Raw genomic sequence first — 12,856 nt, forward strand, 5'->3', positions numbered from 1 at the left:
ATAGGCAGACTCCACCTTAAAGTGAGTGATGAGTATAGGCAGACTCCACCTTCAGGAGAGTGATGAGTATAGATAGATTCCACCTTCAGGTGAGTGATGAGTATAGGCAGACTCCACCTTCTGGTGAGTGATGAGTATAGGCAGTCTCCACCTTAAGGTGAGTGATGAGTATAGGCAGACTCCACCTTAAGGTGAGTGATGAGTATAGGCAGACTCCACCTTCAGGAGAGTGATGAGTATAGATAGATTCCACCTTCAGGTGAGTGATGAGTATAGGCAGACTTCACCTTCAGGTGATTGATGAGTATAGGCAGTCTCCACCTTCAGGTGAGTGATGAGTATAGGCAGACTCCACCTTCAGATGAGTGATGAGTATAGGCAGTCTCCACCTTCAGGTGAGTGATGAGTATAGGCAGACTCCACCTTCAGGTGAGTATGAGTATAGGCAGTCTCCACCTTCAGGTGAGTGATGAGTATAGGCAGACTCCACCTTCAGGTGAGTATGAGTATAGGCAGACTCCACCTTCAGGTGAGTATGAATATAGGCAGACTCCACCTTCAGGTGAGTGATGAGTAGAGGCAGACTCCACCTTCAGGTGAGTATGAGTATAGGCAGACTCCACCTTCAGGTGAGTGATGAGTATAGGCAGTCTCCACCTTCAGGTGATTGATGAGTATAGGCAGACCCCACCTTCAGGTGAGTGATGAGTATAGGCAGACTCCACCTTCAGGTGAGTTAAGTATATGTGTGAATTGATAATTGAAATTATCTAAGTATATGTGTGAATTGATTATTGAAATTACAATATGTCAATGCTTAAAAGGCAATAGTTATGAGGTCAAGTTGAATAACAAAAGAACAGAAGATGAAAAACAAATTTTTGTTAAAAGAACCTAAAACTAAAAATAAAGTTTGTATTTTTCTTTTAATAAATACATTAAAGTTCTACTTGCAAGGTGTATATATATTGTGTATACACAGGGTTATTGTCAGGAAATAAGTTCTCAGGAAGTTGTCAACATCATTATCCGGGGGAAATCTATATCCAGTCTTTTATTTCCCTGAATACCTATATAGATATTTGTTTGTGGTTGATATGTATCAATGTTACTTGTTAGGACACATTTTAGTATACTAGAGATGAAACTTTATACCAGACAACTGTAACCCAGATTAGGACATTGTATTTGTTATATTTCATTTATAAGATAATTTGTAATTTCTCGTAACAATTATTTTTGTTTTTTTCCTCTAGTTGGCAGAGCCCCGCGAAAGTGAGAAAGCAGTCCAACCTGTCTTCAAGTTTCCCTCTTGGTTCTGCTAAACCACAGTCAGATAATCCTATAACATTTAGTCCAGTAGCACCACGGAGTCCAAGACACTCCATGACCTCGAGTCTCACTATGCCAAACATTCGGACACAATTATTTTCATCTTCAGGTCCAAAGAACCGCTGGTCAATGATAAATTGAATGTTGTAAACTTTGACCTTAGATACAATACAGATCTGTTGTGGTTTTAGAGTGCTTGACCTTTGACCTGTCATATCAGATTTAATGATTGGAATTAACGACATCAGTATTTGAGTGTAACACATGTGTTTTCCTGATAAAACTCTGAAAGATTACAATCTACAGTTACACTTGTTATAGATTCTAACCACAGTGTGTTGGTAACATTTACGTGAGTGCTGAAACATATTAGAGGTCATGGCTGTTTGTATTTCTGGAGAAGCTGAAGAACAGACAAGTCTGTGATGACTTGGTTGTGTACTTGAACTAGACAAATTGCCGTAATTGCCCTGGATGGTCGTGATGGGCCTCCCATATGCTGTTAGTGAGGTAACCACCAGCTTCTACAAGGAGACGCCACTTTCAGAATGAACGTGGCTATTTTGGGGCAATAAAGCCAAAAAAAAAAAAAAAAAAAAACAAAGAAATTGATCATTTGTCAAACTGCTTTTACAATGGAGATCTGTATTGATATTTTGTTTATGTATAGTAATGATATTACTGATTTTACTGGATATTTTTTAATGTTGAACAATTCAGTTTACTGGAGTAGGATAAATTCTTGTTTGTCTGTATCTATATATGTGTCATTTCACTATAACAACCAAGTTGTCATTGTTCATATGGAGCAATGTTGATTCAGTTCTTGATGAATTTTTTTTATCTTATTTCTTTTAATAGATAATACCAAATACAATCCAATATTTAAAATCTGAAACTTCTTTAACCTATTCTGGATTGAATCTTTGTTCAGCAAACTGTGCTTAGTTTCTGACAATTTTCCTTCAGTTCTGACTCTACAAACAAAATATGAAGGGGGTTCACAACACTATATTAATTAGGTAATACATTGTATGTTGTACACCAGAGCATTAACACTGGGTTAGTATCAGTGTCTTTAGCTTTTGATCATAGATAGTGTCGGTAACCTTCAGCTGAGTATTAGAGACTTTAGGTGGGTCATAGTGACCCTAGATTTCAGCTGGGTGATAGAGACTTCAGTCATATTATCGATAGACTTTAGTTGAGTCATAGTATCTGTAAGCTTAAGTCGAGTCATAGTATCGATAGACTTTAGATAAGTCATAGTATCGATAGACTTTAGTTCAGTCATAGTATCTGTAAGCTTAAGTCGAGTCATAGTATAGATAGACTTTAGTTCAGTCATAGTATCTGTAAGCTTAAATCAAGTCATAGAATCGATAGACTTTAGTTCAGTCATAGTATCGATAGACTTTAGTTCAGTCATAGTATCTGTAAGCTTAAGTCGAGTCATACTGTCCTTTAACTTAATCAAATATTCAAGTTGTAGAAGTCGAAGAATTACTGGCCTTCATATGTGGATACTATATGAGACTTTGTTCAGATTTTGTTTACTGTGGCACTCATGCTACACTTGATTCAGTTTCCATTATAGTAGAAGCCAGATATTCAATATTTTATGGGTCTGTATATAGATAAATATCAAATACAAGCATTGATATGCTTTACCTTGGATTAGGGAAAATAAGAGAGGTGTCTTGTAGTCTGTATTTCCTTAACAAAGGAAATGTTGATAAGAATTTCTCAGAAATTAATGGAGCAGAATTCAACTGAAACCTGGAGAGGTGTTTTGTATGCAGGCCTGGAGGTAGGTTGAAATAAACCTGGAGAGGTGTTTTGTATGCAGGCCTGGAGGTAGGTTGAAATAAACCTGGAGAGGTGTTTTGTATGCAGGCCTGGAGGTAGGTTGAAATAAACCTGGAGAGGTGTTTTGTATGCAGGCCTGGAGGTAGGTTGAAATAAACCTGGAGAGGTGTTTTGTATGCAGGCCTGGAGGTAGGTTGAAATAAACCTGGAGAGGTGTTTTGTATGCAGGCCTGGAAGTAGGTTGAAATAAACCTGGAGGGGTGTTTTGTGTGCAGGCCTGGAGGTAGGTTGAAATAAACCTGGAGAGGTGTTTTGTATGCAGGCCTGTTGGTAGGTTGAAATAAACCTGGAGAGGTGTTTTGTATGCAGGCCTGGAGGTAGGTTGAAATAAACCTGGAGAGGCATTTTATTATGTGAGTCTGGAGATAGGATGAAATAAACCTGGAGAGACGTTTTATTATGTTTGTCTGGAGATAGGATGAAATATGCCTGGAGAGACGTTTTATTATGTTTGTCTGGAGATAGGATGAAATATGCCTGGAGAGACGTTTTATTATGCGAGTCTGGAGATAGGATGAAATAAACCTAGAGAGACGTTTTATTATGCGAGTCTGGAGATAGGATGAAATAAACCTAGAGAGACATTTTATTATGTGAGTCTGGAGATGCCTCCATTCACAATAGTTACAAAAGTCCAAAAATCCTTAAAATGTTGCCATGAAAGTTCAGTATATACTATAGACACACAAAGGTTCCATTCTGACTACACATAGAGTTCACAAATGATTATACACCTGCATTCCACTTGTGATATCTGTGAGTCTGGAAATATGCCTGGAGATGTTTTATCATGTAATCCTGATGGTAGGTTGAATATGCCTGGAGAGATGTTTTGTTATGTGAGCCCAGTGTTTTCAGAGAAAGTGATAATTTTTGTGGTTCTGGATGTTAAGTACCTGATATCTGAAGTGACACTTATAATTTGTCTATTATAACAGTTGTATAACTGTTAACTTGCCTACTAGACATGATGTAAGCTATCCACTGATTTCTCTTTGAGGGTACACAAGCTGGTGAAAACCACACTTGTAGGACAAAAATCTTGTCGATATGTACACTGTAAAGTTGTGCAATGTTCAGTTGATTCAGCTTCAGTAATACAATGTACTGCATGAAATTTGCCTTTTTTGACGTCTGTTTTATATCAAAGATGTTGATTCCTGGTATTGTTTTCTTTATCATGTTGTCTGACCAAGTTAATGGCTGACCAGGTAAATCACGTATAGATAGTAACCCCTTCCCTGTTATAGGCTTCATTCCATCTAATAATACACATTTTGATATTAAAAATTACACAGAGTTGCAGTATATATTAACTTACCATAAAATTACCTGCTTATTCTACTTGGTTTCTAACTGTTTGTAAAAAGTTTTACATCATAGTATTGTAACCCTGGTAAAATACTAGCCGCAATATACCACTCGGCCAGAGAGAACTTCTCTTTAGCTCGAATGGCTGAGCGTCAGACTAGTAAGCCAGGGGTCCTGGGTTCGATTCCCAGAGGAGGCATTGAGATGAAAAATTACATCTGTTACAGTATAGTAAACTAAATCATGTGATAAAATGGGATCTTATTCTTCTTCACTTGAAATTTATGCTTAATCTTGTATTGATTGTTGTGGAGAGTTGACGTGTTGAAGTAGGGTAGGCATAATAAACTTTAATATTAAATTAATTTCAAATTTTGAAAAGAAATTGATAAGTGTGGTGTACTGTTGATCAATGTCACATAGATGTTTGAAGTGTTGGATTATTTTTTATGTTTACCTAAAACCTACTGCCTTCCCAGTTTATATGGTGAAATGTACTGGACCAGATGCTAATCAAAGTAGTTTGTGTTGTAATGGTCAGTTTTATTGTCAGTTTTAGAGACCGTTGAGTAGAAATATTATTTTTCCTTCGACCAAATTGTGTTCATATTACTATAAATAATCAAGTGTTGTGAAACTTTGTGCAATATGTGATAAAGAATAATTTGCATGTAGATACATGTACTAGAAAATTGTTTTACTTTTTGTTCATTTAAAATATGTTGCTTTTTCTGCAATTTCAACGTGATATTTTGAAACTAAATAAGTTTACATTCTGTCGTGCACAATATTATGTATATTGAATTCAAATTGTCAAATAAATTACACTTATGCATTTTAATTTGAAATTTGTGTTTATTAAAGCCCTAGAATACCCAATATGCTCTAATACAAAGTCTCTGTAAACTTGAAATCCTATTCTTCAAGCATGCTACTACACAAATACCATTGAAGTTCTCAATACATTTGACACCAGTGACCTTGGAAGTGGGTCAAGGACTATTACAAAACCAAATTTAAAACAATGACCTTTTGGTTATTAAGAAGAAGTCGGAAGATTTTTTGAATTTTGCGATCTTGAAAGTGAATCAAGGCCATTCATTTGAACTAACTTAACACTTCATCCCAGAATGCTACAAGCCAAGTATCAACTTCAAGGGCCTTTGGTTATTGAGAAAAGTTCGTTGAAATGAAAAGTTTAACACAAAACACAATGGCTGTTGGTCATCCTGAACCTTCAGGTCAGATGATATAAAAATCAATTTATATTCATATAATGAAAAGACATAGAGAAAATTAACCTTTCTAAGAAATACTTGAGACGATATTGTGCGTTTGAATTAATATAAAAGCAGTTCACATTTTGAAAACATGCCTCCATTAACAAAAGTCCAACAAGAGATCCCAGTGGGATCTTGGCGCCCACCATTCGAGGATCTGTTTTCAGTTCTTGAAGATTTGTTTATTTTTATTTTTTGTTGCAGGTGTTGTAAATGTTCATGAACTGGTCTTCATTGAATGTACTCAATGATGGCACAAGATATTTTTATATGGATATAGTGATAAATGAACACCCTTTATTAAGTTGTATACTTATTAAATTCAAAATGGATGGTGATGGTGATGATGATGATGATGATGATGATGATGAAATGATGCACATGTACAAGAGCGCAACAAGTATAATAAAAGTTTTTTAAAACTATTTTTTTATTATTAAAATTTTAAATTTTATATTTTATTTTAATACATTAATGTTTTTGTAACACCAACACTTAAATAAATATTAGGAATTATTGACATTTTTAATAAATCAATTCTTCTGTTACTTCTCATGTGTCAACCCATATGCCATTAACTCAATTCATTACATGGTTTAGTATACATACCCTAAACAGTGTATTTATCAATGTTTACTTAATTTAGAAAATCTGATACTTGAGAGTGACTGATCATGTAGGTAAGAAATAGCCGTAAAACAATTATTTGCTGTTCAAATCCAAGATGGAGAGCTATAGGCCATTTTGTTTTTCAGATCATTTTAAATATGGGACAATGCTTAACTAGGTACCAAGAGGATCCTGTCACAGCGATAACAAACTACTGTATTACTGTCGACTTCCAAGATGGCTGCCTGTGGGCCACCTTGATTTCAAATCAGTCCAAAAAAGGTACAATGCACAACTTAGGACCAAGGGGAAGCTCCATATGAAATTTGACAAAGATCCATCCAGTACTTTCTCAGAAATAGGGGTAACAAACTTTTACTTTCAAAATAAAAGATGGCCAACAAGCTGCCATCTTGAATTTGGATCAGTCCAAAAAAGGTACAATGCACAACTAGAGACCAAGGGGAACCTGCATATGAAATTTGAGAAAGATCCATCCAGTACTTTCCCAGAAATAGTGGTAACAAGAATTGTTTTCCGGACGGACGGACCACGGACGCAGGGCGATTTGAATACCCCACCATCTGATGATGGTTGGCTAAAAATCCTTAAAATGTTGCCATGAAAGCTCAGTATATACTATAGACACACAAAGGTTCCATTCTGACTACACATAGAGTTCACAAATGACTATACACCTGCATTCTACTTGTGATATGTCGACACAAAAAGTGGGCAGCCTGTACAACATTGAACTTCACCTGTAAACAAAACTACTACAAATGTACAATTGTGTGTACAAATTGATCACGTCTTTTTTTTCATAGCAGCCATCTGAACTTCATAAATATCACTTTGTATTTCCAGGCAGACTCACTTAAGTTAATTTTTATTTGTTTCAATATCGCCTTAAAGTATTTCTTTAATAGATGAAGCAAGTTCTAGTGTTATATTAGTACAATTATCAAGTGAAAGTTTCTTCAACAACTTTCAGAATCTCCAAATGATGCATATATTGGGGATTCTAAAATTTCATACAATATTAAATTATTAATTATTGTCATTCTCCAAAAAAGATGAGCTGTCAAAGTGATGCTTCAAGAAAGTTCTGTCTGTTGATGAACATGGACCAACCTGTGACCATAATTGTAAATATTGCAGGACACAGGATCAACCTGGAACCAAAGCCCTGTCTATTGTGGGACACAGGATCAACCTGGAACCAAAGCCCTGTCTATTGTGGGACACAGGATCAACCTGGAACCAAAGCCCTGTCTATTGTAGGGCACATGATCAGTCTTGTGGCAATAGTTCTGTCTATTGTGGGGCACAGGATCAACCTGTGACCATTGGTCAGTCATTTGCGGAACATAGGATCAACCTGTGACCATAGGTCAGTCATTTGCAGGACATATGATCAGTCTGTGATAATAGTTCTGTCTATTGTGGGGCACAGGATCAGTCTTGTGGCAATAGTTCTGTCTATTGTGGGGCACAGGATCAACCTGTGACCATTGGTCAGTCATTTGCGGGACATAGGATCAACCTGTGACCATAGGTCAGTCATTTGCGGGACATAGGATCAACCTGTGACCATAGGTCAGTCATTTGCGGGACATATGATCAGTCTGTGACAATAGTTCTGTCTATGTTGAGACACAGGATCAACCTGGCCATCGCAAGAACAACTTGCACACAGGAACGGTAGGAGTGAAAAGGTCAGGCCCTTGACTTTGTTATTTGAGCAAAGGGCTATAACTCCATATACTAGACATACCCGGTAAGTCACAAAGCCGATTGATCATCCTGAAGGGACTCACTAATAAAGTAAATTTTGCAGTTGTGCATGAGAACACAACTAGTGAATCCCTGGCAAAGATATACAATGAGAGATACTGTATATACATATATATAGTAAGTACAATTTGTAATGGATACAATGTTATGTATGGTGTACCATTTTGTCCACAGTTTAAGTTTCTAAGAACAGTCTAATTTATAGATTAATATAAACACTGGTGTGAGCAATTTTCTTTTGAAAGATTTCTTTGCTGTTCTCTAGAGATATCACATACACATCATTAATCAAATTACACATGGTTTGAACAAAGAAGCTTGACAACACTACATGTTTCACCAATTCAGATTTCAAATTTATTTTCAAAAAAAAAAAAAACCCATGTAATTTTATGAAACCAAACATCAGAAAAACACATATCTGTATTAACTAGTAATATCAAGGATTCCAGCATTCATGTATACTGCGTTGCAAAAAGTACTACATAAAACATCAGTTCATACTGTCTACAATGTCACACATCATACGGTCAAGCTGGTCACAGGGCTCCACCTCCATACTGTACTCGCCCAGGGAGTGACCAGCCTGGAGCAGCTCTGTCTTCACAAGAGACTTGGAATCAAAGCTGTAATCTTCTGACAAGTGAGCTATGCTGGTCTGAATCAACTCTTTCACTTTGTCTAAATGCTTCTTAAAACGTTCTCCAATTTCTTGGCGCTGATTTTTTTGGTGCTCCATCATGACACGTAGAGTCTCTCTAGCTTGATGGGGACGATACTCGTTGATGAGGTGATGCATGTGAATGAACAGAAGATTTAAGTCTTCTAACTTTTCTGTTCTTTTTGGAGAGTTTGGAGCCTTAATCAGTATATCAATGAGATCCAGAAAGTTCACAACAATAGAATGGTTTAGTTTTTTCAGTTCTCGTTTATGGTCGTAGTTTTGTGGATGTAGTCTTCGGAATCCTAGAGACTCAAGTGGTCGGATAATCGCATCTTCTGCTGTGTACTGGGCACCAAACATGGTGTAGGAATCCTGTGGACAATCAAAACAAAAAACTTTATGTAGCTACTGAACAGTAAATACATGTATGACCTAATGTTGAATGGTACATATATTCATATGTGTAGGATGTGATATGGATGGGTACATATATTCATATGTACATTCATACAGGTGGGTATATATATATTTATGTGTAAGCTTAAAATATAGGTGGGTAAATATATTTGTTACATGAAAATATACGCTTAATATGATGGGTATATCAATTTGTTAGATGTAAATATAAACAAGATGTGGGTGGGTACAAACTTTCTTCAGGATGAGTTCACATGGAGGTAGAGGAGGGGTGCAAGGTCTTGTCATGAATTCCTTACCTGAACAGGTGGAGGTGGGGGTGGGGCCAGGCCTCGTCGTACATTCTCATCAGTATACTGTTTAAAGTAGTTAGGAGGATTTGGGAAGGCACTAGTACTGACACCCTGGTTACCAGTATCCCCCATGGTAACTTCTTTTCTGTTTAGCTGTATTACAAAAAGAATTATATCAATGCAACAATATTCTATCGAATACAATCTAACATGGGTGGTTTGATCTACAAAAAACTTCCTAGGTTTCAAAATTTTATAAATTCTCTTGAGTGCTTACAGCAATTCAATGAAATCACTGGTACTCAAAAATTAATAGCCTTTATAACATGCATGATAACTGTGTCACATCTGACACATTTTGTATGGATGGCAAAAGCAGGACAAGTAGATCAAGATATTACTAGAAAAATATTCAAACAAGAAACCAATGTGGGACCTTAACAGTCACTTCAGTTTTATAAAAACTGTTGTTTTTGTTGTTGGGGGAAAATATATGACATACGTTCAGGGCTTTCACACCCCATTTTGGGACTGGGGCCTGGGGCCCTTTTAATTAGGAAAAAGAGCGGCATTTTCTTAGAATTTGGAAAACCTGGGGTCTAAATTGAGAAAAAAAAGATACTATTTTGCATTGGGTATTTGGCCCCAAATCTGGCAGATTGAGAGCCCTGACGTTATAAATCATGATGTAAACAAAGTAAGATTAATGACGCTTTAACTCATGTAATGTAAATGTAGGAAGAAATTCTGCCAAGAAAATTATATGTGGTACAACAAACTTGAGTAGACGAGGGACATAATTATGTTATTCTTGAAAAGGAGTCTGCCAAAACTACAACTGGTCCTATCAAATATACACAGGCCGTTTAATTGCTGAAAGTCAATTAGGATCATGATGACCATGTGCCTAATATTAATTAAGCAGCCATTCTATATCGATCCTTTTTATTAAGAGTTGAATTATTCCCAATGGAGGTTAAACATAATGTGATGAGGGAATATTTCCCTTCTTAAACAACAGTAAACTTAACCCCTGCCCACAGGGAAATGCTTGATCCTAAATTCATGAAATTCACAATTCAGGTAAAACATCTTTTTATCAGACCTTTCCATTATTGATGATATTCATGACTACACTTCATCTTGGTCTAAAATAAGACATTTTGGAGAAATTCAAGCCACTAGGACCCTTCCTGGATAACTATGTGCATATCACTACACAAGCATCCCATATCAATAATTCCAAATACATTTTTAACAGGAAAGTTACTTAAAAGCATTATTTTCCTCTAAAACCTGTACTCCCTCCATATCTTGGTTAAGACAATTTTTCTTTAAATTCCAGTCTATACGACCCCTTTTTGCCTGCTTTCATGAGGTTTATTCAGGGTCACTATGTGCATAAATATACCACAAATCTGTCACCCCATACTTATCTGATCAAATTTTCAATTATTTTTAGTGGAAAATGTACTTTTCCCCTGTAAATAGGTAACATTGAAATTCACATGTTTTGTTAAGAGTATTCAAAGATTTAGATATATCTAACTCTGTAGTATCTTAAACACATTCCATCTATCTGGGAAATGAGGATTTTTCTAGAAAGTCACCTTATCTATAAAATGGATTGTAATTAGGCCATAAGAAATACTAAGCTGGCTCCACACGTTTTTGCCATAATTCATGTTAGTGAACATTTTCTACAACTTGATGTCATAAACTGACAAACACAGTGGCATGGTAAAGTGAAACATTTCACTGTTTTCTTACTGATTCAGTTTCTTCAATATTTCTTTTCTGATTACACTGATTCGGTGATATAAACACAGAAATAACAAAAAAAAATAGGTCTGGGATGGCGACATTTAGGGGAGGGCAGGAGGGTTTCACTTCTCCATGGTGAAGTGAACATCCCCCTTTATTTCCCTCACCTCAAACTACTTTTTGTTTTTGTAAGTGATTGGGTCAGGGTGATTAGGGAGATAACACTTGCTTCACTTTACCATAGCTATGGTGAAGTGAACACCACTGCCCAACCCTAGACCTATTTTTGGTTATTTTTTGTGTTTACATGATTGAATCAGGGAGATTTGAAAAAAATATGGCGAAGAATGATTAGTAAGAAAATAATGTAATGTGTTACTTTAAGTTTAATCCCCTATATTTCTCCATCCTTTAATTTGTTATTTAACGTGTACTGTGGAACATAATTAAGTACACTGGTAAAAATTGGCGAACAAACAGCAATTGAAAACAAATTACAAAACAGCTACACTTCATCATGGACTTCATGAAGCATGCAGAGACTGTTTATAACACTATATACAAGCCACACCAACCCGCTCCTAATACATGTGAAATACACAAGTAGCTATATTGTGTCGCGCATGCTAAAACAGCAGGAACTATGTGTGCAGAGATGAACTTACAAATAAAATGTAAATGGACAATGGACATCGAACTCCACAAATATTACCGGTTACGATATCGATGAATTATTTTAGTCCACATGAGCTTGTAACCCATCCCAAATTGCAAATCCCTGCTATGTCTGTATATTGTTTCTGCGATAGATTGTGTGTAGCAGATCGCGCGATGCTGTTATATGACTGCCAAATAATAACACGGTTTCAAATGGTAGCAAAATACGGAAAAAGTACTTGTCGTTAAAATGTTCTCAACACTTTCTGTTTTTTGACAATAAACAAACCTTTGTTTCAAAGCATCATTCTTTAACTTGAATGTTTCCCACCGGAAGTGAAACCAGATTGCTTAAATATTGCAAAAGAATAGAATTAGTGTTTCGAAAAAAAGAGCAATATTCAAGATTATCCTAGATTTCATTAGCATCGTCGGTAACATCAACAAATATTAATTTCTCTATAATGTTAGAAAAATAAGTGAGTAAAGAGATATATTTAATATGAAAGACTCTAGACGATCATTTCGTTTCTTTTGTAAGTCTGAAAAATCGAAATAGTTTATTTTCTTTGACAGGAGGAAATAACTCTGTATTACCGCAGATCAAGTAGGAAGTTACCTCATGATGGTAAGTTTTATTTTTTTTTCATTGTGCGTTATTATCTCACTGACAAAAGCATTATTCTTCGAAACATTTTTCCGCATTTTTCGAATAAGTATTTTTTTGTGTGTGAATGCAATATTTACTGTAATCTGAATTTTACTCCAAGATATAACTTGTCTTAAGAAGTTTTAACTTCCTGGTAAGTCATGCTCCATCAGTCTTCAGTTAAGTTTAACTGTTTCTTTGTTAATGAATAATA

General features: G+C 35.9%; 2 protein-coding genes across 2 annotated transcripts in view; one reads left to right on the top strand and one right to left on the bottom strand.

Annotated features, from left to right (window-relative positions):
* The window catches only part of LOC132557773 (ankyrin repeat and LEM domain-containing protein 2-like), a 37,573-nt gene extending 32,281 nt beyond the window's left edge, over window positions 1-5,292 (top strand). The window contains exon 11 of the mRNA XM_060222299.1: window positions 1,257-5,292. Coding sequence (XP_060078282.1) covers window positions 1,257-1,473 — 217 coding nt within the window. The 3' untranslated portion in view covers window positions 1,474-5,292. The remainder of the gene's footprint in view (window positions 1-1,256) is intronic.
* Window positions 5,293-8,528: 3,236 nt separating this feature from the next.
* Window positions 8,529-12,328, bottom strand: LOC132557779 (mediator of RNA polymerase II transcription subunit 7-like). Its single transcript, XM_060222305.1, has 3 exons — window positions 12,283-12,328; window positions 9,579-9,725; window positions 8,529-9,234 (listed from the first exon to the last, which is right to left on the bottom strand). Exons 2-3 carry the CDS (start codon window positions 9,702-9,704, stop codon window positions 8,692-8,694), a joined length of 669 nt encoding a protein of 222 aa, XP_060078288.1. The 5' UTR covers window positions 9,705-9,725; window positions 12,283-12,328; the 3' UTR covers window positions 8,529-8,691.
* Window positions 12,329-12,856: the final 528 nt, after the last annotated feature.

This window comes from Ylistrum balloti, unplaced genomic scaffold (genome assembly GCF_031769215.1).
Source record: "Ylistrum balloti isolate Yb309-2 unplaced genomic scaffold, AGI_CSIRO_Ybal_v1 Utg370720, whole genome shotgun sequence".
NCBI classification, from domain to species: Eukaryota; Metazoa; Mollusca; class Bivalvia; order Pectinida; family Pectinidae; genus Ylistrum; species Ylistrum balloti.

Excerpts from the sequence above, each read along its gene's own strand:
- LOC132557779 (XM_060222305.1), bottom strand. The coding sequence starts at position 9,704 with ATGGGGGATACTGGTAACCAGGGTGTCAGTACTAGTGCCTTCCCAAAT. Across the intron at positions 9,235-9,578 it reads CCCCACCTCCACCTGTTCAG|GATTCCTACACCATGTTTGG; the intron begins GTAAGGAATTCA and ends GATTGTCCACAG.